Genomic DNA, 25,967 nt, shown 5'->3' on the forward strand with positions numbered 1-25,967 from the left:
ATTACCGGTAAAAAAAAAAAAAAAAAAAAAAAAAAAAAAAAAAAAGAAGCCCGGCCCCCCAAATGTGGAAAACAAGCCCCCTGAGCTATTTACACCCCTCCTCCCCACTTCCGGTCCCTTTGCTTTTCTGCACTGAGCAAATGATGGTTATGGATGCCTGCGGTGAAACATACCAGAAAAAGGGGCTGTGACAGGTCACTGCTCAATTTCTCCTTTTTCCACCTGGGCAGGCAAAGGCCTTTAATTGGGGGGACCTGGGAGGCACAAGGAGTGCTGGCTTGTGCTGGGATGATGATTAACTCCAACCTGCCTGCTGTCCCCCTTCTCCCTTTACCTCTAGGATTTAGAAACTGGAACTAGAAGGCCTTTCATCAACCTGATCCCAAACCAGCTTTTGCTAATCCGTAGCTTCACCACTTGTCAGTCAGGTAATGATGGCAACACGATAACCAGAGACAACTTTCACCGAGCATTCACCGTGTGCAGGCATCGTGTGGAGCGCTTTATACATATTAATTTATTTAGTCTTCACATATCCTACAAGGTAGGTACCACTATCATCCCACTTTACGGACAAAGACACCAAAGCACAGAGAGGTTGACTAACTTGCCCAAGATCACACAGCTCCTAACTGGCAGAGCTGGGATTTGAAGCCAGGCTGTCTGGTTACAGACTTAGAGATTCTTGTTGCATTTAAGCCCATTTTCTTTTGCTCCATTCTCCATGGTCTGGTCTTTCATTCATTCAGCAAGTACTATTTGAGCACCTATTTGGTCTCAGCAGTTGGCTACATGGGGAGATACTGTGGCAATTTACAGACATGGCTTCTGACCGCATGGGTCTTGCAATCTATGAAAACCAAGATTAAGAAAAATAAGCACAGAAATAAAGGTGTCATTAATATGTAATTTGTGAACGTGTGTCATGCAAGCAAAAACTTGAGGAAGCAGTCCCCTAAATTATTTTGGAAACTTGTTCGCTCCTTTTCTCCCCCAGTTGAATTGGTGGCTGCATTGTCCCTGCCTTCAAGGAGCCCACAGGTGATTATGACAGGGTGCCACGAGTCCCTTATCTGGATGGGGGAAATACAGAGTGCTGCCGCAGGAGCACCTAAAAGTGACATATGCCCCAGACTTGGAGATCCAGGAGGCTTCCTAGAGGAGGTGATATCTCAACTGAGAAGGATGAGTAAAAGTCAGAGAAAGTGTTCCTGGTGGAGGGCATAGCATGTGCAAAGGTCTGGAGGTGTGAGAGAAAATGGGGCATTAGGATAATTGGAAATGGTTTAGCTGGCTGGGAATTTCAGGGGGAGAGGAGCAAGCGACGGGGCTGGGGAGGGGGAGGGAAGTAGAGGGAGCGGAGGTGGTGGCAGGGGGAGGGATGCACAAAAGAGCTTGTTGCTCTGGAAACCAGGAGGCCAAACTACATGGTCTTTTACTTCAATAACAAGAATTAAAAGCAGCACCCAAAGCCCCCAAGGTCTCCCAGTTGGGGCGGGAGTCCAAGCTCTTGGGAGCTCTGAGCTTGTTATGGAAGGAAAACACACCGGTGGAATTTGGGGCTCTTTATTCCCCCTCTCTCTCTTTCTAAAAGAATAAATTGTCACCTTCCTACTCAATCTGGCTGCTCACTCTCCTGGCCCCCATCCAGCCGCCCACCAATGCACCACCGGCTGCCTCCTGCCCAGATCAGCCTTGGGACCCAGCCAGCAGAGGGGGCGGAGGAGACTTTGGGGGCCACATTTGTCCGCCCAATCCCCATACTGGGCCCTGGATGCTCCCAGGGGGCCAGAAGGAAGGGTCTCCCAGGCTCCAGGAAAGTGACTGCTGGGAGGGCTTGGTTACCCTCCTGCCACCTCACCGGTTGTACTCCCAGACTGTCTTCCTTCGCAGTGAGCCGCTCCCATAAGCAGAATTGGGGTCCCCATCTCTCCTGCGTGAACTTTGCTTTCTCTTTTCTGGGCTGCTCTTGAAGTTGCATGACACAGAGAAAAGCACTGGGCAATTTCTTATGTTGCTAATAACAGTGACCATTCACTGGGTGCTTAGTATGTGACTCTTTGAGACCAACCTAGAAAGAGGCATCAGTGTCATGCCCATTTTACACGTGAGAAAACTGAGGCTCAGAGAGGTTAAGTCACTTGCTTCCATGCCCAGCAAGTGGCGATGCCAGGAGTAAGACTCAGAAACTTCTCAACATTATAGCACCTCCAGAAAACATCTTTTTCTAGTCCCCATTTTCTCATTTGTATAATAAATATATTAAACAGCAAATTTAACAATGAATGAATTAAGCAAATAAGTCAGTAAGGTTCCTGGGTGTGTATTTGGCTTGAGGTCTGTGCCCTCAAGTTTCTCACAATTTGTAAGGAGGAACACACATGTGGCAGTGAGTCATCATATACCAACAAATGTTCTAGAAGTATGCACCGAGTGCTCTGTAACCATAGAGGGGGAGCAGGAATAAACCAGTGTCCAAGGGACACTCCAGGATCAGATCTACTATAGACGGCAAGACATCCACTTGCCCAGGCCTCTGTGCTCCAGCTTATGAGCTTGGACTCTAGAGTCAGACAGTCCTCGTCAGACAAACTCAGCTCTCTGTGCCTCAGTTTCCTCATCTATAAAATGGGCACGATAATAGTTCCTATTTCATGAGGAAGCCAGTCCCCAGCTCATAAGTAGGCATTCTGATAAACATTAGATATTTTTACAGCAGAAATAGCCTAGGTCCCAGAACCTACCCAGACCTGAGAGTACAATGCCAGGTTCTTGGAGGGTAGAGAAGAGGCTATAGAATTCAACCCATTCCCCATCTGCACCCCTGAAGCCTTGCAGAAGAGGCTCCTGAGCTTCAAAACACTTTGCTGTCATTTCCTTTGTAAAGTTCTTGGGCTCAGGAGCCAGGGAAAGAAAACTTTTTGATGGTTGAAGAATCATAATAGCAAATATTCATTGAGCTCTTACCAGGTGCCGGGTACTGTTCTAAGCACTGTGCACTTGTCAATCCACTTCCACAAAGTGATCAGAGGCAAGTTCAGAGAAAAGGTTTTGGGAAAAGGATCTAGTCTGGCTAAATCCTCCCAAGTCTCTTGGAGGTGTCTAAAGGAGTGTGGCTGTGTTGCACTGTTCGCATATATTTGCATGTTCAGGCAGTGGGATAAATGACCATGGCCTGTTCTACTTTGCATCCAAAGGCCGGGGATACCCAGAGGAGGAAGAAAAACTGAGCTCACCCTTAATAAAGAGGGCGTTTTTTTGCATGTACACCCACCCTCATGATCTGCAAGGGCCCATGAAGACCCCCATAAGTCCTCCCTAGTCATACATCAACATGCACACTCACGCTCACACTCACATACTCACTCTCACTCACACACTGTCTCTGGGTTGAAACCACTTTCCACTAGAGAATCTGTCTGCTCAGGCTTGAACTGGGTTTTCTGCTGGCCTGGAAGCCAGGGAAGCTGTAGAACTGCCACTTGGACCAGTGATGACCTTGGCCAGGTCATTTGGCCTCTATAGCCTCAATTTCCATATCTGTAATATGGGAGAGCGGGGCTGAATGGATAGGACTGTTCCTTGCGTTCCAAACTCTGAGATCTCCAAGGTTGCTGGGTTAGACATGATCTCAGTTGCCTTATCTATAGAGTAAGCCTGGGGATAGATGTCTGGAAGTTTCTTTCTACAGTGGAGGCTTTTTGTCATGACAGAAAACTTTGTCTCCTGGCCAATTCTATCATAACATCGGCAACTGCAGTGGCAGAAGTGTTAATAGTGATAACTGTCATTTTCAAGTGCTGACCATGTGCTTAGTGCTTTACCTGCATGATCTCACTGAAGATTTCTAAAACCCTTGGTAGGCATCCTGATTATTCCCACTTTCCAGGTGAGGAAACTTGAGACTCAGAGAGGTGCCATGGGCACAAGCTAGAGAAAACTCTTCTAGTTTCTCCCTCTCTCAAACTCAGCCTCAGCCCCTGTCCACTTACACTGGGCAGAAAGGCAAGATCTTGGGATATACAAGGCAGCCTTCAAGGATATTTTGTGAAACTTCTCTTCTGCTTGCCCACTGCATGGGTGAGGAAATGGAGGCCCACGTGCAGGGATGCAAAGACACTGTTATGGACTGAATGTTTGTGTCCCTGCCAAATGCATATGTTGAAGCCCTAACCCCAATGTGAATGTATTTGGAGGTGGGGCCTTTGGGAGGTAATTAGATTTAGATTAGGTCATGAGGGTGCAGCCCTCACAATGGGATTAGTGGCCTTATAAGAAGAGGAAGAGTGTCCAGAGTATTCTCTCTCTCTCACTCTCTCTCTGTGATGTGAGGACATTGCAAGAAGGCGGCTATCTGCAAGCCAGGAAGAGAGCCCTCACAGGGTACCAAATCTGTCCATACCTTGATCTTTGAATGTATTTGGAGGTGGGGCCTTTGGGAGGTAATTAGATTTAGATTAGGTCATGAGGGTGCGGCCCTCACAATGGGATTAGTGGCCTTATAAGAAGAGGAAGAGTGTCCAGAGTATTCTCTCTCTCTCTCTCTCACTCTCTCTCTGTGATGTGAGGACATTGCAAGAAGGCGGCTATCTGCAAGCCAGGAAGAGAGCCTTCACAGGGTACCAAATCTGTCCATACCTTGATCTTGGACTTACCAGCCTTCAGAACTGTGAGAAATACGTATCTGTTTAAGCCACGCAGTCTCTGATATTCTTTTATGGCAGCCTGAGCAGACTAATGCAGACCCTTAGAGAGTTTCTGACAGAACTGAAGCTTCTGATGCTTGCCTGAGTGAACCAAGACCACACCTTGTTCCTACCACTAGGGTTGCCAGAAATTTTTTTAGAAGGGTGGCCAGTTAAATTCAAATTTCAGGTAAACAACAAATAATTTTTAGTATAAGTATGTCCCATGCAATATTTGGGACATACTTATACTAAAAAGGGATTTACTAGTATTTATTTCTGGCATTTTATCTGGCAACTCTATCACTCCACTGTTTAAACTCATCTCAACACTGTAACAGCCAATAACTGGCCTTGAGAAAATCTCCATCTATGTATTTTCTTTTTAGTTCTACTTTAATGGGGATAAAAATAGCACCTCTGCCATAGAGTCATTGTGTGGATTAAATAAGTCCATATGGGAAAACGTGCTTAGAAATAATCATTGTTATTGATATTATGAATATTATATATTTTGAACAATGCTTGGGAAGAATCTGGTAGAGGTTTCAGGCAAGAGACTCAGCCACAAGAAGATTGAAGGATTCTGGGCTCTTCCCAGCCAGATGGGGGTCCCCCAGCATCAGTACCCAGCCTCGCCTTTGCACAGTGGAAGAAATCGATCTTGTTTGAAGCCCCTTGTCCTCCAGGTGGGACACTGGGAGGCCACTCACCTGAGGCTGATGGGTCCCAATCCCTAGGGACGCCCCATAAAACCCACTGGGCAGGGTGTTGCTGGGGCAGGCCTTCAGGGAGGCCCTAGAGGGTCAAGTGCGTCCTCCCTACATGCCCAACCTCTGGCGGCACAGCAGCATGTCTGAAAGCTCCCCAGGAATGGCTGTTATAGCCAAGGTGGCAGTGGGGGGCCCGGATGACAAATCCCTAGCAAAAATCCCACTTTCAAATCTTCCCATGGTGCCAGGCACTGGGTTAAGCACTTTCTCCATGTGATCCCATCTCCCTTGCACAGTAGCCTTGAGACAATGCCACCGTGATCCCCACTTGCTAGAAGAAGCTGAAGCTCAGAGAGACTAAGAAACTTGCCTCAGGTCACAGAGCTTGTAAACTGCAAAAGTGGAGTTTAAATCCAGGACTCTGCCCATGACAGAGTGTGAGATGGGGGGGATTTGAGAGGCGTGCTCAGGTAGTTCAGTTCAGCCTCCCAACCATCCTTGGGCCAGGCAGGCTGGCAGCCCAGGCAGTCAGGCCTCACTGATAGACCCTTAAGCCCCTGGAGGTGTTCTCTCCGCAAGCTCCCAGTCCGCACCCTGTGCTCACCTGGGCTGATATTGATGTCCGTTTGCGGAAAGGCCTGTACAGAGAGGAGGGCCAGGGAGGCTGCGGCCCATAGCCCCCACCGTTGCATCCTGAGCCCTGAGAAAGCTGCCTCCCGGTCTGTGTGGAGGAAAGAGGCTCTTCTGCAGCAGCTTGGGTCCAGGATTGCTCTCCTAGGTTCAGGCGGGCCTGCAGAGAGCTGGGACAGACTCCTCCCTCTCCTCTCTCCTCTCTCCTCCCTCCTCTTTGCACTGCTGGAGACAGCTCAGAGTGACAGGTGAAAGCAAAGCAGCCCTGGGTCACTCCCCCTCGGAGAACTGAGAGAAACCTTAGCTCTCCAGTCCTGCCTCTGAGCCACTTCGTGGCCTTGGGTGTGCAACCACTTCTCAGTGACTCAGTTTCCTCCCCCATCAGATGGGCTGATAATGGAGCTCACATTGCAGCTTGTCACAGGAGATAAAACAGCTTGGCCCCCACAGAGTAAACATGTCCCAGAAGGTAAAAATACAAGTCAGCATTGAGTGCAGAGGTCTCCTGGGCCAAAGGTAACACACTCAGGGATGTGATTTGTTTGGTCCATGCAGTGTTTTGAATTTTTTTTAAAAAAAATTACTGTCAGGGTATACAATCAGAAGATTTTAGGTGTAAGTCCAGATTTCGGCCTTCCATTGAACATCTGAAGATCTGACAAGATCTAGCGTGCAATTCTACAGTGCAATAGTTGCAGAGGTCTGAGAAAGGGCACCCCCTTCAGGCGGGATCTGTCTACTTCATTTCACCGAAGTTCCCACCCCATTGGTCTGACCCTGAAGGCGTCAGGGTCTCCCAGGGTCCCTCCTAGGGTTAAAGGAGGCATCTGTAGAAGGTTCAGCACAGAGTGTTAAACAGAGTAAGTGCTCAACGAAGAGCAGCAAGTGTCACCACTAATGCATCTCTATTGTGTGGTTTGTTCAGACTTAAATGTTTTAAAATCCTCTGGTCTTTCTATTGGGATCTCCCTGCATTTATGGAGGATTAACATTTCTAAAAATCAGAGTCTTTCTCCCTCACTTTGAGCGTTCTTAGGTAAGTCACTTTGCCTCCATGAGCCTCAGTTTCCTCCTCTAAAAGTTGGGAGATAAAAAAAGTACCTGCCTCATGAAGATTAAATGAAATAATTTGTTTACGCTACTTAGCATAGATGCTGGCAAGTAGTTGGTACTCAATGAATGACGGGAAATTTCGCTATTATTGTCACCAGTCTGGTGCAAGACTTTCCCCGGCATCACCCACATGGTCCCCACCACACTCTCCCTCTTTCCTCTCAAAACATGCTCAGCCAGGTTCCCTGACACCTTGTGTGGCTGGCACTCATGAGGAGAACTAGAATGTGTCGATTGGGCTTCAAAGTCATTCGTTTTCTTTCTGGAACACCTGCTGCTGCGCTCGTGAAGAATAACTTCACTCATGCCCACATGGTGTGCCTTGCCTTGCTGGCACTGGAACTGAAATTCTGCCAAGGCCTGATTCAGGATACAAGCACAACTCAGGCTTAACCTCATTGCCTGCAGCCTGCCTAGGGTATACCAGTTGCCTCAAAACTATCACACTGGTTCATACACCAGAGCATGCATATCTATTTATTTATAAATGACATGCATTTAATATATATTTATAAGTGATGTGCAGGTACTACCTATTGTACTAATATATTATGTCTGTTATAAAACACACACTCTAGAATTGACATTGCTAACAGTTGGTACAAAATAGAAACATAAAAGAAAGTTTGGATATTTTCTCTCTACTCCCCATCACCTTGTGCACGGTACTTTGGAGGTCCCTGCTGCTGTGTCCCTGGGGGCAGCCTGGAAATCAAACATGTCCACCTGGGTGTGATCATATTAGAGTGGGAGAAAGGAGATTCCAATGCAGGGCACTGGAATCTTTTTTCTTCAAAAAGTGGAGTATTAGAGTGGGAGAAAGGAGATTCCAATGCAGGGCACTGGAATCTTTTTTCTTCAAAAAGTCTCCAAATCCTTCAATTTGGCGAATAACTCCCCTAAATTATCTGTGTTATAATGTACCGTCTGAAGGTTTTTGCAAATCAGTGCATGCTTCTTCTCTGGATGGAAACACAAAAAGTATTTGTTACATGCTCAAATCCAAGTGTGGTCCGTGGGCCAACAGCATTGTCATTGCCTGGGAGCTCATTACAAACACAGAATTTCAGATTTCACCCCAGACCTGCTGAATCAGAATCTGCATTTTGGGCCAGCCTGTGGCTCACTTGGGAGAGCGTGGTGCTGACAACACCAAGTCAAGGGTTAAGATCCCCTTACCGGTCATCTTTAAAAAAAAAAAAAAGAATCTGCACTTTGACTAGATCCCCAGAAGGATCATGTGTACATTAAAGTTTCTGAAACATTGCTCTAATCAAGGGCAGAAAAACTTTTTCTGTAAAGAGCCAAATAGTATTTTAGGCTTTTCAGGCCGTACGGTCTCTTTCACAACTACTCAACTCTGCCAGAGACATAGGAATGGGCCTGTCTGTGTTCCAATAAAACTTTATTTACAAAAGCAGGCCACAGGCCAGATTTGGCCCACGGACTGTAGTTTTCCAACCTCTGCTTCAGACCTCAAGCTTACTGGCCAGAGAGTAGACAATTTCTTTGCTTAATAAATATGATCTCTGCTGTCATTTGAAGGTTGTAAGGGTCTCTCTGTAACACAATATATATTTTCTGGCTTCTTAAAGTTGTATTTATTGAGCGATAGTGAACCTCCCTCCCTCTCGCCACACACGCACATACACTGTATTCATGTGGCCTGGGGGTTCAGTGAAGAGATCTAATTATCTACCTCCTTTAATTTCTTAGCTTTTAAAAAGTATCCTTTATTTACCAATGAAACACAGGCCCCCTGCCCCTTCACCACATCTATAAGAGAGGGAGTAGATTTTAGTTTACTTTATGGCTTTCAATTCAGATGCATCCGTGTTCAGATTCCAGACCTGCTGCTGTGTGATCATACACTGATTATCTAAGTCCTGTAAGGCTCAGTTTTCCCATCTGCAAAATGGGAACAAATCAGTACTTCCCTCACACACGTGCTTCTAAAAATGCTTGACACATGATAAGCACTCAACGTATGTTAACTACCATTAGATCACTCTAGAACCTTTGAAAATACTGTATAGAAAGGTATAAAGTTGGGTAGTAAAATAACTACCCACAGGATAACTGCTGCCAACCTTTAGCTCATTGCCTTCCAGTCTTTTTTATAGGTATAAGTTTTTAGTTTTTACCTGCTCATTATTCCAGAATTATTTTTAAATAACATTTTTGTACATAAAAAAGGGCGGATATACCATTGGTCCTAGAAGACAGGCCACCCAGGAGGGATGGGAATACTTCTTCCTTGCAGTGATTCCCTGCCTTCTTGGAGAGTGAAATATCAATGCCTAAAATAGTTCTGGCGCCCTGGGATCTCATCTGAGTAGGGCTGGGGAAGGGTCAGTAGCTTCTGCTAAGGATGATCCTGAAAAAATACAAGTTTAAAGGCTTTAAAACTCCCTACCACTGCTCGTGACCCACCTTTTTTCTTTGAACTCTGGTCCCCACACCCCGAGGAGGGTTTTTTTTTTGATACAAGTTTAAAGGCTTTAAAACTCCCTACCACTGCTCGTGACCCACCTTTTTTCTTTGAATTCTGGTCCCCACACCCCGAGGAGGGTTTTATTTTTTTTGTCTTTTTTCCGTGTCCGGCACCAGATCGCAACCCTCAGTGTTGCCCCCGTACCGGACCGGGCACCGGCAACGGGATCGCAACCCTCAGGGTCGCTCTCGCGCCTCGCTCAGCCAGTGAGCGGGAACCGGTCTGTATGTGGGATCCGAACCCTTGGGCGGGAGCGCCGCTGCGCTTCCCAAGCTGCGCACTTATCCAGTGCGCCACCAGGCTGGCCCCCGAGGAGGGTTTTTAAGTAGTCCGTGTATCTCTTTTCCTACCTCCTACCTGAGGAGGAGGAGGATGCTAATTAAAAGGAGGGAGTAGCACCTTGGGTCCAGGTTTCTATAGAAACTCCATCCTTCCTTCACCTTCCAACACATTTCTCTTGTCTCCTGACACACTCTATTCCTGGAGACGTAGACGGCTCTGATCTGTGCTGCCACTGTTCTCTCTTGTCAACCCCCAAACACTGCCTGAAGTGTGCCTAGTAAGAATAGCCATCACACACTGTGCTGCGAGATATGTTAAGACTTTGCAGGCATCATTCCAGTGAATCCTCACATCAACTCTATGGGGTAAGAATTGTCACCATATTTTTGGATGAGACAACAGCCCAGCAGAGCGGTGAGCCACACCTGCTCTGAATTAGTGTGCTAGGGCTGCCTTAACAAAGTACTACAGATGGGATGGCTTAGGTGACAGAAGTTCACTGTCTCACAGTTCTGGAGGCTGGAAGTCTGAAATCAAGGTGTCGGCAGGGTGGGTTTCTTCTGAGGACTGTGAGGGAAGACTTTTTCCAGGCCTCTCTTCTTGGTGTATAGATGGCTGTCTTTTCCCTGTCTCTGCATATCTTCTTTCCTTTATGTGTGTCTGTCTCTGTGTCCAACTCTCCCCTTTTTATAGGGACATGAGTCACATTGGAATAGGGCCCACACTAATGACTTCACTTCACCTCAATTACCTTTGTAATGACCCTATCTCTGAATGAGGTCACATTCTGAGGTACTGGAGGTTAGGACTCTAGCATATCTATTTGGCGGGGGGGACACAATGCAACCTGTAGCAGGATCTAGTCAGTCACGCCTGGGTTGGCCTTCTAGCTCTATCTACTGCTTACTTGCCACACAACCTCACTAAACCTTGGCTTCCCCATTTGTAAAAGGGGAATAACTATCTCCCTTGTAGGTTGCTGGGTGAGGATTATATGAGATGTTTGGTACTTCATGTGGTGTTAGTCAGCACTCTTGTTATTACTAAGGAGGGCAGCAGATGCTGGGGCTGTCCCCACCCCCATCCCTCCGTCCACCTGAGCTTCCTGAGGTTGCAGTGAGCCAGGCCATGCACGTATATAGCTTACCTCACCAAGTGCAGGTGCCTCTTTCTCTGTCCAGGGATTTTTCTGGTGCTACAGGTGCTTGCTCAGCCCACTCAGGACAGTCCTGAGATGCCAGGTATTTAATGCCTCCAGGGGCAACCCTCAAGCCATGAGGGACAAGGATCAGTAGTTAAATACTCCAGCTTCCTGATTATGTTCATTCTACATGGGTCCCTGTGTGATTGAGCCTCAGCTGCCCTCAGTGCTAATCAATGCAGCCTTTATCTGCTTTCTCCTTTCCCTGACTTGTTCTTCCACTTATGCTTCCTGGTGTCACCTCCCAAGTGAACTATCTGCATCTGTCCTTACCTCAAGGTCTACTTTTGAGGTACCATAACTAAGACAGAGGAACTGACGCTCAGCAGTTTTGTGGTTTGTGCAAGGGTACCCAGTTAAGGAGTGGTGGGCCCAGGATTTGAACTATCACTTCTTGGCTCCAAAGCCCTCAGGTCTAATCACCGGCGACTCCATTTCTAGGCCTGAATGCCTGCTATGTACCTGTATTCCCCATTCTGTTTGTTCTCTCTTGCTTTTATCCTCTTCTGCACAACCACAGTAAGGAAGACATTTTATAGAGAAGGAAACACTCTCTCCTTTTCTCTCCTGAGAACTTAACGCAGGCTGCCTCCTTCTTCCCTTTGACCTCCATGGCACCTCCACTCCAGAGTGGGAGACACCAAAGGGTCCCATGAGATTCTTCCTTGCAATACCCAATGTAGCCAGGAAGGCTGAAGCCATCTCAGCCCCTGGGACACTTACCTGGGTCAAGGCCTAAGTAGGGCATTTAAGAAGCTAAATAAGCCATGAATCTTGCCCTGAACAAGTGAAGAGTTTTATGGAGAAGAGCGATACTGGAATAACTGATGGTAATACTCTGCCTGAGTCAAGCAGGCACACTGCAAATACTCAACATTCTTGAACCCAAAATCTGTGAGCATAATAAACATCACTGCTTTGAATTGTTGGTATGGTTCGTTACCCAGCAGAAGTAGCTGGAACACCCTCCCATCCTCTATGCTCTGTGTTCATGAAGAAAAAGATAACTCGAATGCATGGCACAAATAAATAATCTTTAATTTCAATAAATAGCTCCCCATCACACGTGACAATATGCTGTGGGAAAAGATACAGAAGCATCTAATGGGGGGGCGGAGAGAGAGAGAGAGGGAGAGATCTATTCTAACTACACTAATTCTTTAGCACATGAGACGTGACTTTGGTTCACACCAACACAGAAAGATCTGCAGAGTACGATGAAGGAAGGAGATCATCACGATGGCGTGTGGAGGCTGTTTTAATCCACATATCAGGTCCTTTGTAGGTCTTTTGTGGTTCACAATCACCATGGTTCAGTCAAAAAATGTTACTTTTGCTCTAGTATGTCCTATTTATTTGACACACACACATTACCGTTAGCCAAAAGGTGGAGTTTTTGACAGACAGGAGGACACTGGGTGAAATCTCACTGGATGGGAGAGGCAGAGAGAAGGGGGTGCTCAGGGTTGAGGTCCCAGCTCTCCAAGAAGACACATAGGTGCACACGTGTTCACCTGTGAGGGCACACGCACGAGAACATACACATCATACTCACAGGGAGTCCCCTGGAATAAGCTAACACAAGGACAAATTCAGTTAAGCCAGGAGAGGTTTCTTACACTGGGTATTATTTGTTGCCATTTGATTTCTCCAAAGAGCCTAATCTATTTATCACATTTACTAAGTAGAAGACAAAGATACTTAAACCTTTGGAGAAAGGTGTCAGGTTTGAAGAATCCCAGGGAGCATTGGCCTGTTCAGAAGTTACCCAGTGGGTGTGTGTTTTGGGAGTGGAGGGTCAGACCTCCCACACACTGGCCAAACTCTTGGTGAATTTAGTCTTGACAGAGGTTGGCACCCTTTGGGAGGTCCTTTCTCTGGTCTGAGGGTTGAAAGTGCTTTTCGGGGCAGGGGTATCAAGAGCAGGTACTGCCAACAAGTCCCATGACAGAGCCCGCTCAGCTTGTCATATATGGATGGGGTCTCCGGAAAGTTCTCAGGCCTTGCTCATTGAGGGTGGCCATTTTGTGATTAATAGCTTCCTCTCAATTGTGAGAGGATTTAGGGTGTGTGTGTGTGTGTGTGTGTGTGTGTGTGTGTTGTGTGTACACAGGTGTGGTTGTAGAAGGTATGTGAGGCTTTTTTTGTCTTTTTTCTTTTTCTTTTTCTTTTTTTTTTCACAAATGAAAGCTGCCGTCTGGCTGCCCTCAGGTCACCTCCAGGGAGGCAGGAGACACGCGGTCACACTCGGCTCGGGACCTCAGACTGTGCCACTGCTCCACGGCTGTGCGGTGGGTGTTGAGCATCCGTCGCCAGTGGTTGGATTCAGAGGGGCCCGAAGAGTATTGGCCGATGACGATCCTTCCAATGAAGTCATTGCTACTCTTCATGTTGTGGCCAAACACTAGGGAGCAGAGGGATGAGGACATGCAGGGGGGGGCAAGAAAGAGGGACAGAAACAGAACGGGGAGGCAGGGACAAGACAGAGGCCATTAGTCTACCCATTCCTCAACCACAAACACAGGGTCGTCATTTTGGTGACTTTATTTCTTTTCATAGAGAGAATTCCCTGATTTCCTAATCTCATCCTCCTGGGAGCCTCTCTTTAAACTTATGCCCTACTGCCTCCCCACACTGCCCACAGAGCTCTATAAATGCATCGTTCTAATGGGACAGCGAGCTGTCACTGTAGTCCAGTTGAGTGGTTAAACCAGTTTCTCATTTGCAACACTGTTGACATGGAGGACTATCCTCTGCACTGTAGGATGTTTGTGGCATCACTGGCCTCTACCCACTAGATGCCAGCAGCAGCACCACCCTCTCCCTTACTGCCTCCCCACACTGCCCACAGAGCTCTATAAATGCATCGTTCTAATGGGACAGCGAGCGGTCACTGTAGTCCAGTTGAGTGGTTAAACCAGTTTCTCATTTGCAACACTGTTGACATGGAGGACTATCCTCTGCACTGTAGGATGTTTGCGGCATCACTGGCCTCTACCCACTAGATGCCAGCAGCAGCACCACCCTCTCCCTTGTCAGCTGTGAAATCCAAAAAGTCTCCAGACATGGCCAAATGTTCCGTGGAGAGCCAGTGCATCCCAGATGAGAACCGCTAGGTTAAACTATGGGCCATGGGGCCAGACATCCTGGGGCAAATCCTGGCTCTGTCATTTGACGGAGCTCTGGGATTCCAAGGTAAGCGACATAACCTCTCTGAGCCTCAGTTTCCTCTTTGGTTAAATAGGCAGCTTAGTAGTACTTTATCTCACAAGTCAATGTGAGGTTTTGATGAAATAATGTGTGTAAAAACCTCTCAGCACATAGTGCCTAGCACGTGGTAAGTGCTCAATAAATCTTCTACTGCTATTTTGATCTTAAATTTCTGTCTGTTGATCTTTTAGGAAAGAGACCTCATGTTTCCTCTATTCCACACATGAAGGCAAGTTTGCAGAGAGAAATGACTATGGCAATTTCTTTCACCCCTTGTTGTGCCGAATATCTCTTTGGAAGTCTCTTCTGTTAATTCCAATGCAAGCTTAATTTGTGTCTTTCAAGCCTAATGAGATGGTTAACTTGATTTATCTTCCGGGCCAAGTTCCGCCTAATTCTTTATCTGCATGTGGGTAGTCCAGGCATGCATTTCACTAATGGGAAAGCAGGCTGTGTCTGTGTTATAAATGAAGGGCTACAGAATGGGAAATATCACAGATTCACCCAGCATGAGCTGTGCAAAGGCAGGCCAGATCCCAGGAGGGAGGCTGATTATCAAATAAACCAGCTAAGATATGCAGCCAAAAACAGAGCTTGAATGCTGACAAGCCTCTGTTCTCCCCTGTGGGGTTCATGCCAAGAATTCCAAATGATGAAAATGGGAGAAAAAAAAGAAAAGTGGAAGAACAAAACCCTCATCCATTGTCTAAAAACCAAAAGGACTTAGTGTGAACTAGGGTAAATGAAACACCATATCATCTCTATCAAGAATAAACAGTACCTGTAAGCTCTGTGGAGAAAAATTGGACCATGTATATTTTTTGTACATTTGGTAACATGCTCAGTATGCATGGGTAGATTTCATTTACATGCCAATCCCTTACAAAAGAAGGGAAATATTAGGAAAGGAACTTTGCTTAATAAAGTACATTGCCAAGAAGCTCTCTGACGCATGTGAAAAAAAAATTTTTTTGAATAGGTAACACTCGGGACTTTTGGAACCAGGCCTAGTGGGCAGTGTAAGGTTTGATCTCAGCAAACGAGAACAAGTTCCCAGAGTCTTTTTCCCTGTGGGCCTTGAATCTAAAACAAAATACTATTACGAGGCCATTTCAGGTGCCATGGTTTTCTTCTCTGGGAGCAAAATGTTCTATCTTCCTCTGCCTCTCCAAATCTCAAAAATGACAATGTAGAAACCTCATAGATGAGTATAGGTTTTACTTCTTCGGGAAAGGCATTTAAGAAAGGAAATCTCAATCATATTCATGCTGTTGGTGGAAGAACAAGTTGGTTAAGCTTTGGGGGATGTTCATAGTATCTGTTCAAAATTAAAATGTTCTAACTTGTGATCCAGCAATTTCACTTCCAGGAACTTATCCCAAAGAACTGTCTGTACAAATGGACAAAGATATACATACAAGGATATTTTATATAGCAGGGGTTGGCAAATGAGAGCCTCCCAACCAAATCTGGCCTGCCACCTGCTTTTGTAAATAAAGATTTATTGGAACACAGTAAAACCCATTTGCTTACATAGTGCTTTTTTGCATAATGCAGCTTTTGTGCTACAAGGGCAAAGTTGATATCTTAGGCTGTTTGGTCTGCTATAACAAAGTGCCATAAACTGGGTGGCTTATAAACAACAGAAATTTATTTCTCACAGTTCTGGAGGTTGAAGTCCAAGATCAAGGCTCCAGCAGATTGGGTGTCTGGTGAGGACCCACTCTCTGCTTCATAGATGGTGCCTTCTCACTGAGTTCCCACACGGTAGGAGGAGCAAGGCAGTGCCCTGGGTCCTTTTTATAAGGTTGCTGAAACCATTCATGAAGGTAGGGCCCTCATGACCTAATCACCACCAAGGGCCCCATCTCTTAATATTACCATATTAGGGATTAGGATTCAACATACAACTTTTGGTGGGAGTGGGGGACCATAAACGTGCAGACCGTAGCAGCAATCTTTCACTTTGCTGATTTTAGTCTGTACCCTTTTACTGTATTAAACTGAGCATGACAACTTTTCTGAGTTCTGTGAGTCCTTATAGTGAACCACTGAACCTGAGGGTGGTTTTGAGGGCCTCCTGAACTGTAGATACCCACTCATCAAACATCTTGATTAGTTTGCCTTCCGTTCCTGTCTCATTCCCCACTCCCTTATCGATGCTTCCCGGGTCCACCTCCTTAGTAGCCAACTTGCTCCAAGTCATTATATTAGGATCGGCTTTGGGAGGCACCTAGACTAAGACTGGAGGGGACCAATTAAATAATTTCTGATGTAATAATACCATGGAAATCCATGTCACTGATAAAAATTAGACAGACCTATATATACGAAACAGAAAAATCTCCAACACGTATTGCTAGGAGACAAAAGCAAGTTACAAAACAGTCTATGTAAATGCAATCTCTTTTTGTTCAAAAGAATGTTAATATATTTTAAAAAATAACAATATCTGAAGGAATGTTCACCAAACTGTTAAGAATAGCTCTCTTTGGTGGTGGTGGGGGGGAGAAACAGGAAAATTTCTATTTTCTGTATTATATAAGTATGTAACGAGCACACATTAGTTCGGAAAGAAAACAAAGGAAAAATAAGTTGCTATTAGATAATTCACATCTAAATCGCCAGAAGGGAAGAAAACTAAAAGGAAGTCTAATATCCTACGCTTCTTATCCCAATTTGCAAAGTAACTTGGCTGGTGAATCATTTGGCCCTTGAAACGTGGAAGCTTGAATGTGATTCAGCCTTTCTGATGGGAAGCAGTCCTTGCTATGGCCATCTGAGTTAATTGGCAGGCATCAGCACTTGCAAATCACTTGGTAAAGTTATGGCAATCTTAATGGTGTTTTACAAAATCAAAGATTTAAATTGCAAATTATAATAAGCTGAGGCAGAATAAAACTAATGACTTCTATTATAAAAGTTGCCCTGGAGAATATCAAGATTTGTCATCACTGTAAATTCTAAGGAGTGTGTTGATGGAGAGCATAGAGCATTAAGCCTAGACACGTGAAATCCAAAACGGGGCTCAGAAACAGTGGGACCATTTTATAGATAAGGAAATCAAGTCACCCACCTGGTTGGTGAAAAACCTCACAGTATTTGAAATAAATAACCAGTGAAGGAAGCCAATTCCTTATAACTATATCCTTAAATTCCTTCTCTTCAGAAACACTCACGACTAAAAATTTTATTGTAAGGCATACCCCCAAATAGTCCTACTGACTGTTATGGGGGACTCATTTTAACATAGTCACTAATAGATTACTGGACAATGTATATATTCTAAATGTACCTGAGTCATCCAGAAGCAATTTCACAACAACCAGAAGCAAAAAGTATCTAAACCATCTATCAGCATAGATGTCCGAAAGTCTATGCACAAAATCCATGAAGAGGGCCTTCTCTAAGAACCTATTTACTCTTCACGGGTTTAGACATAATTCAAATAAACTTGGTCATCTGGTTTCTCCATGTGGAGTAATCTAAATTAATATAGTGGATTGTCACTACCAGACAGATACAAGAACTCAAAAAAAAGTACAGTAGAACAGGACCGTGTGATGAGGGGGAAAACGACCCTTTATTCCTTCACAAAGCAGCAGGATATTCACTGTGTAATAATTTATTTTTATAATTATGTCTTTGAATCCATAAGAACACTCGATATTCTGCTTAATGGGACAAAAGAAATATGGAAAAATTTGTATCAAACACAAGTTAAAGTTCTTAAGCCTTTTTTAAAGTTTAAAGGGAAAGTCCAGTACATGGAAAATTTAGTCCCACAAAACACTTTTAGTACCCCTTCTCCAATGGCTATAGAATAGCGCCTCCCATAGGCACTTGCTGTGGTACCCGGTCATGCTGTGTCTCTCCCTAACCTCGATGGGTGTCTAGCACCCTGAAGTCTGTCCCCTACGGTCTCAGAGGGTCACCCTCCGGGGACAGGAAAGTACCTCAGAGTCCAGTTCCCAACTTCAGACAGTGTATGGACATACCCTGCCTATTCCACTTTCTGGAATTTTGGACCCAACTTACCTGTAAAGAACTATCAACATACCTGTCTAATGGTGCCATTCATTCACCACGGCAATTCAGGTTGGGGAAACATGACTAGGAAAACAAAAGTAGATGAGAGGCACCCACCAGGGCCCAAAGGTCAGGCTTTGTTTTTAAAATTTTTTTTTAAAGACTGGTAAGGGGATCTTAACCCTTGACTTGATATTGTCAGCACCACACTCTCCCAAGTGAGCTAACTGGCCATCCCTATATAAGGATCCAAACCTGTGGCCTTGGTGTTATCAGCACCACACTCTCCCAAGTGAGCTAACTGGCCACCCCTATATAAGGATCCGAACCCATGGCCTTGGTGTTATCAGCACCTCACTCTCCCAAGTGAGCCAGCCCTAAGGTCAGGCTTTGAAGGAGCATGGGGGGTAGCATTGCTTCATTAAGCACCTACTATGTGTTAGGCCCAGGGCTAGGCACATCATACAGATTTACTCATTTAATCTACACATCCACCCTCTAGAGCAGGGTTTCTCACCCTCAGCAGTACTGACATTGTGGGCCAGACCATTCTGTGTTGTGAGGGGCTGTCCTGAGTGTTGTTGGATGTTTAGCAGCACCTATGACCTCTGCCCACTAAATGCCAGCAGCAACCCCCCATCTCTGCTGTGACTACCAAAAGTATCTCCAGACACGGCCAAACGCACAATCCTCCCTTCCATTGAGAGCTACTGCTAGAAGGCAATTGCTATCACTAGCCCATTTCACAGCTGTGGAGACTGAGGTCCAGAGAGGCGAAGGAAGACCACTCACTGCTCCAGTCAAAAATCTAGGTGCCCCAAATGAGTCAGGGGCAATTTGAGGCTTTCACATGTTGATATTTGCTGTCAAATGAGCTTGTTCTTCACCATAAGAGCTAAACTCGCTTTGTTGCTAATTTAGTTTGCCAAGGCAGCCGGTTCTGGAAGGGAAGCTGGATGACTTGGAATGTGGGTGTGATAAACACTGCAAATTAAAAGAAAAAAAAAATACTGATTTACCAGCAGGAGCAGACAGCTCCCCCCGTTTTTGCATGTTGGGTCCACATGGTGATGAAGGACGTGCATCTGTGCTCCAGGCTCTCCCTGCCCCCCATATGCAGCTGTGAGCCTGGCAGCACACTGCGTAGGTATGGCCGGAACCCCACACTCATCTCTGTCCCCTGAGATCCCCATCTTGAGTGCTGGGTTAAGCTGCTCCCCTATTTCTGAAAAAATGCACTAAGCCATCAAGGCTGGTCTTAGTCTATTTAATAGTCTTTCCTAATTTCTCACCGAGGAGGGATTTCCACATTCCATCAGGATGTTCATGAGTTATCTGAACTCCCAGACCCTGTCCTCCCTTCTCCGCTCCTCCCCACAGGCCAGGTAGGACACAACCAAACGCAGGGGGTCTCCTCAACTTTTGCAAAACTTTCTCAATCTACAGCTTCCCTCTTTTTAATTCTTTCTGAAACCTAGAAGTTGTTTCAGGTTTTTCTTCAAGACAAGATAGATCATATCCCTTTCCTGAGCCTTGGTTTCCCCATTTATACAACAGGTGGGAATAAGAAGGTTTTAAGGCCCCTTTCAGCCATGACACTTCTCTGGTTTGAAGACGTTTCATCCATGACTTAAGGGTGATGTTTTTCAAGATTTCTTGGCTCATTTTGTGATTCACAGCAGATGCTTGGACAGAACTTTTTTCTCCGTGTTTTTGCTTCCAACAGTCATAATGACAATTTAGATAACCATATTATAATAATTAAAAATCAGCTACATCGAATCCTGAGTTCTGTGTACTAGGTACTTAAAGCCACACCACAGCCCCATTAGGGAAGATACTCTTTTTATCCCCATTTTGTTCCAGGCTCAGAGGGGTTAAGAGGTTGACTTTCCAAGGTGACCTAGCCAGCATGTGGCACAATAGGAATGAAAACCAAAAGCTCAGCATTATTTCTCCTTTTCTTATCTCAAAAAAGAATAGTCTCACCCATTCCTCCCACCCCTTGACCCTCACATGTGGCAAGGACAAGATGAGGGGTAGAGATCTGTTGTACCTGTGTGTGCCTGAAGGGGAGTTAGATCCTCATCCCACATGTGAGACAAAAGGTACCAAAGGTCAGAGTGGCCCTGGACAATCCCATGAAAACCTTCCAAGTTGGAGACCCTCACACCATGAGGTGTGAGGTTGAGACCTCCTCTGTCTAGGAGTCGGCGCAGTCGGGTTTGCCTCTAGTGACTTCTTTGGTCAAGCAGCAGATAAGGAAGGAAGTTGTCTTATGTTTAGGGACCACTGATAGGAAAAATATCATAATAGCACCTAACACTTACATAGTGTTTATCAGCTACCAGCCCCTGTTCTATGGGCTTCCAGTACACTAAATTATTTAACCCACACAACAGCCCCATGAGGTAAGTACTGCTGTTATCTCCATTTCATTATCTCCTTAGGCCTAGTGGACATGAACTGGCATCACAGCCCACCTTCCTGAGGATGGACCCAGAAGAGCCCTGAGCAGGCTCTGGACAGACTGGGGCCTTCTGGTTGAGAAATTCTGAGATCCCAGTACACAGAGATGACCCAGAAAGGTAGACATGGGCTCCTTGACACCTTGGACTCTTCACTCCATGGACTCCTTGCTTGTGGACCCCTCACCCCACTTAAAGCACAGGGCCCAAGCAGAGGGCCTGCTTTGATCTGCAGGCCATACTGGCTTAAAGTGAATTGCTCAGTTCTTTAATGTGGTCATTCTCAATTGGGGCCAGTTTGCCCCCTTCTCCCCTCACCAATTTGGCAATGTCTGGAGACATTTTTTATTGTCACAACCTGGACGGAGGGGTGCTACTGGCATGTAGTGGGGAGAGCACAGGGTTGCCACTAAACATCCTACAATACACAGGACAGCCCCCCACAACCAAGAATAATCCAGCCCAAAATGTCAACAAGTGCTGAGCTTGAAAAACCCTGTGTGAGGAAAATAGAGTAGTTTAGTCAGGCCCCCTTGCCTCGGGTCCAGTTGGGGGTGGTGCAGCACATTCTTTGTAAACAAGTTGTGTGGGGATGGAGTTAGTGCACATGTGCACCTGGGCACTTTTAGCTTGTTGCTATTTTTGTGTGTTCTTCAGAGTATGAAGCAGAGGCTTGGGAGAGCTCGCATCTAAAAATAGAGCACGTTTACTTTGCTGGCAACTGCTCAGTTTCTCTTTGGACTGCCTAGCTCTTAGACATGTGTGTGCTGAATAAAGACTATTCTTTCTTCAACCAAGGGTCCAAGGACCTTTTCCTGTTACCTAGCTCATAGACCTGCATGTGAAGGGTTTGTGAATGGGCTTGAGGGGTCTGTGAGCTTCAGGCCCTAGTCCCAGCTTTACAATTGGCATAGTCAGCAGGATGCTGAGCAGGTACAGGAGCCAAAAGCCCTTGGGAGGAGGAGGAAATGTGGCTACTTTTGAATATGTTGTGCCCTGTGGCCACTTTCCTGTTGATTGGGATCTGGTTGCTTCTCTCTATACTACAAGGCAGCATAGACCAGGCACTACAGTGGACAGCCCCTTGGGAGCGGGAGGAAATGTGGCTGTCCTTGAGTATATGGTGCCCAGTGGCCACTTTTCTGCTGACCAGAGCCTGGCTACTGCTCACTATGCTGCAAACTGATCAAGATTTGAAGAAGAAAGCAGAGTTGTTGGAAGCATAGACAATTGTCCTGGAGGATGATGTGCAGAGACTGGCCACTCCTGCCTCTCATGCCAGGGAGGACGACAAACCCAGTGTTGAGTTGGGGGAGACTGTGTGTCTCCAGGCACGACCTGTCATGCATCAGAAAGTGAAACCCAAACAGCCTATGGGACTTGGTGGACAACTGGTGGGCAATCCACAGGTGACCCAATTCACCACCTATGTCCCATATACCCAGGTTGAGTTAGTTGACTTGGGGAGACAGTTTCAGCTGAAACAGGGACGGCCTTGGCTGCTTGGCTGTTGTGGTTATGGGACCTAGAGGTGGATAGTGTGGTATTCTCTGGTGAGGAGATGGAAAACTTGACCTCCATTGCCATACACCCATCCCTGAGGCAGTGGCTACAGAATAGCCGTAGATATGCACAAGGGCCAGTTAATCACTCCTCAATGGAATGGGTGAATGTGGCTGCCTGAACAATGTGGGCAAATGCTGGAGAACTGCCCAAGATTGTTAGTAAATGGCAAACATATGCTGAGTTGGTTCAAATAATTTGGGAACTAGGGACGTGGCAGTCCATGTTTAATGTGAACACCCATGGGCGGACGATGAAAATTTTACAGGCAGCATGAGAGACATAGTGTTGCAAAATGCCCCGTCAATGTCCTTTGGGTCACTGATGGCCATAATGGCCCCATATATTGGTCATCCTATACATGAAGTAACAACCATGATAGCCAGCCGGGGTGAAGTGGAGGATAGGAGACAAGCAAAAGGGGTCCAAAAGGTGGCTAAGACCAACCCCCCAAGAAATGCTCAGGATTTTATCCCGAGGGGACCAAGCAAGACCAGCCATAAGCAGACATGGCTTCATTTGCCTACAGCAGGGGTTGATAGCAAGAAAATTGACCGGGCACCAAATGCAGTTCTGTTTGCCATGCAGTTCTGTTTGCCTTGTGGCAGCAATTGCGCCCTGAACAGCATTTCACTAAACGTCCAGAAACAGGTAGCAAGGTATGCTCAGTGGATTTAAAGGATTTTTTGGTTGCTTCTGAGGAGGCAGATGAAATGTTCAATTTTGAATAGGGAGCAGGCCAAGGTACTAACTAGTCTTTTGGGGGCAGGCGAGGACCGGAGGCCTTATGTTGAATTGGTAATACATTGGTCAAGGACAAATGTGCAGCGTGTTTTGGCATTGGTGGATACAGGTGCAGAATGTAGCCTGATACCTGGCGATCCAGATAGGTTTCCAGGGGCCATAGTTTGTGTAGATGACTATGGAGGACAGACTATTGAGATCAAAGCTGTGTAATTGCCACTGGGCATAGCATGATTGCCCCCTCGTGTATATACTGTGTGTATATATATATATCCCCAGTAGCTGAATACATCTTGGGTATGGATGTACTTTATGGTTTGCACCTGCAAACAATGATTGGAGAGTTTCGGCTGCAAATATGTATAGTAAAGCCTTTGTTACAAGGATATGCTAAACATGACCCACAGGTGCTACCCAAGCCAAAATGTGTAGTTAATATAAAACAGTATTGCCTACTGGGAGGACATGCAGAGAAAGGTGTCACTATGTTGGAGTTAGAGAAAATTGGCATTATTTGTCCAGCCCTAGCCCTATACGCTGCCTTAAGGGAAAAGAATGAATGATGGAATTTCCCTCCATTTATACCAGATTCCCCCCAAGCCCCGCCCTGATCACATTCCCAAAGGAAAGCCAGTGAGACGCAAGAAGCTATGCAGATCTACAGGGACAAGGATCTAGGAGACTTGGGAGGGAGCAGGAGAGAAGTCTCCTCAGTTGAGCTGGCGAGGGCCTGGGCATTCAGCATAGAAGAAATTCCAGAGCAAATTCAGGGTGAGAGAAAACAGGGGCGTGGAGGAAGAGACTTCTGAGAAATGTTGATGTGGCTTATGAATTAGATTTCTTTCTCCTTCCTCAAGAGATGGAAGTCAAGACTGAAATTTCTTTTAAAGTTCTTTGGGGCTGTTGGGCCACTTTTTTATGCCTCCATGTGGAGATTGAGCCATGTGGAGCCTGAGTTTATTAAGACAACATATGGGTTGAAGAATCACTTTCAGATCTGTGTGTGAATCACACCATCTAGGAGGAAGCATTTAAAGGTGACTATAAAGCAATGTGCTTGTTTTTACATGAACAGCCCAAATTTATATATTGGAATGAGGATCATCTTTGTACATTTGTTTCAGAGATGTTGGCATGGCTTTGGGTGAAATGTTCACTACAAACTGTCTCCAGAGCTAGTTGCAAGACACCTGTTGAAGTTTTAGGGAATAATGAATCAAATCTTCCCCCCTCAGTGCCTGGGGGTTCGGTTGATCGGTTGATTTGGCAGTGTGGGACTGGATGCCAGTGTTCTCCAAATGCTCCCCAGGTGATTCTCACATGCAGTCAGGTGAGATACAGAATCCAAATATCAGTTGGATTCCTGGCTGAGCTGGATTGCAGACAGGGGCCTGACCCTACTATTTGCTCTCCTTGAATTAAACTTCTCTGATCACAACTGTGTAGGTCTTTTCCCTGCAGGGTGAAGCCTGACCAGCGGGCTCACTAAGAATGGTGACTACTGTGAGCAAGCAGGTCCCCGAGAGAGGAGGACGGCAAGGTGACCCTTAACACCATCACCCCATCTGTCAGAGGACGGGGGATCTCTAGATACAAACTCACCATGTTCCCAATCAGACAAGTCAATTATCCCTGGGAGGAGTGGATAAAGGATTGAAAGAGAGTCCAGAGGTGTTACTCTAGGGCCAGGGTAGTCACACTTTTCCCATAAAGAAACAGACAGTAAATATTATAGGCTTCGCAGGCCACCTACAGTCTCTGTCACAGTGGTCAACTTTGCTGCTGGTCAAAGAGAATATGTTGATGCATGAGCATGGCTGTGTTCCAATAAAACTTTATTTTCAAAAATAGGAAGTGGGCCATAGTTTGCTAACTTCTGGTCTATCTAGAGCAGCAGTTCTCCAAGTGTGATCCCCAGACCAGCAGTATCAACATCACCTAGAAACTAGGTAGAAATGTAAGTTCTCAGGCCCACCCAGATCTAACAAATCAAAAACTCTGGGGAGGGGGCCCAGAAATTTGTTTTAACAAATCTCGGAGTGATTCTGATATGTGCTGGAGTTTAGCTTTGTTCCCAGCTGAACTGCACATGACAATCACCTGGGGAGCTTTTTAAACTATGATGATGGGGGGGGGGGGAGATCCCTGGCCAATTGATACAATCTCTGGAGGTGGCACCCAGGCATCTGTATTTTTAAAAAGTTTCTCCAGGTGGCCCTAATGTGTGGCCAGTGGTCTAGGGCAAGTATCCTTATGCAAACGTTAAGTTATAGAATCCCCTTAAAAACACTCAAAGAAAGCAGCCTCATTTCTTGAAAATGATGCCTCACTTCTGATTTAAAAAAAATAAAAAATGAAGGTGTGCTGAGCTTGACCTGTATGAACCACTTAGCTTTCCAGACTTAAGCTGTTAAAAAATATATGTTTCACTTCAAAAGATGAAGAATTCTGTCACAATTATTTATTTTTTCTTTTAATACTGGGCAGGCTCTGGGGGTAATTTCAAAAGAGAATTCTCAGACTTGTTTTGAATAATGGTAATGTTGCTTAAAGAACAGCAGCCGACAGTTAGAGGCCCTTCGTATGCACAATCTCATTGGATACGCACAGCAACTTAGGAGGAAGGTTCTGATATTCTCCCACTTTGCAGATAAGGAGACTGAGGCTCAGGCTGTAAGTGCAATGAGCAGAACTGTCTGAAAGTGATCTCAGGAGCTCAGGAGGGACGTCTGGACCGTGAACTATCTGGGACCAGCTTCCCTCCACCCTGAAGACTTCCTCGCCTCCCTACCCCCACCCCCCAGGGACAAGAGACTGTAATTTCCCATGGGCCCT

At 45.8% G+C, this 25,967-nt stretch overlaps 2 protein-coding genes across 3 annotated transcripts in view; both read right to left on the reverse strand.

Moving 5' to 3' along the window:
• CLEC19A (C-type lectin domain family 19, member A) overlaps positions 1-6,090 on the reverse strand; it is a 24,989-nt gene extending 18,899 nt beyond the window's left edge. The window contains exon 1 of the mRNA XM_008577620.1: positions 6,003-6,090. Within this exon, the coding sequence (XP_008575842.1) occupies positions 6,003-6,090 (88 nt within the window). The remainder of the gene's footprint in view (positions 1-6,002) is intronic.
• A 6,041-nt stretch (positions 6,091-12,131) lies between these two features.
• The window catches only part of SYT17 (synaptotagmin XVII), an 82,798-nt gene continuing 68,962 nt past the window's right edge, over positions 12,132-25,967 (reverse strand). For both annotated transcript variants that reach the window (XM_008577621.1, XM_008577622.1), the window contains exon 8: positions 12,132-13,522. In XM_008577621.1, the coding sequence (XP_008575843.1) occupies positions 13,326-13,522 (197 nt within the window). In that variant the 3' untranslated portion in view covers positions 12,132-13,325. The remainder of the gene's footprint in view (positions 13,523-25,967) is intronic.

The sequence above is a fragment of the Galeopterus variegatus genome, unplaced genomic scaffold, assembly GCF_000696425.1.
Source record: "Galeopterus variegatus unplaced genomic scaffold, G_variegatus-3.0.2 Scaffold1552, whole genome shotgun sequence".
Taxonomy (NCBI): Eukaryota; Metazoa; Chordata; class Mammalia; order Dermoptera; family Cynocephalidae; genus Galeopterus; species Galeopterus variegatus.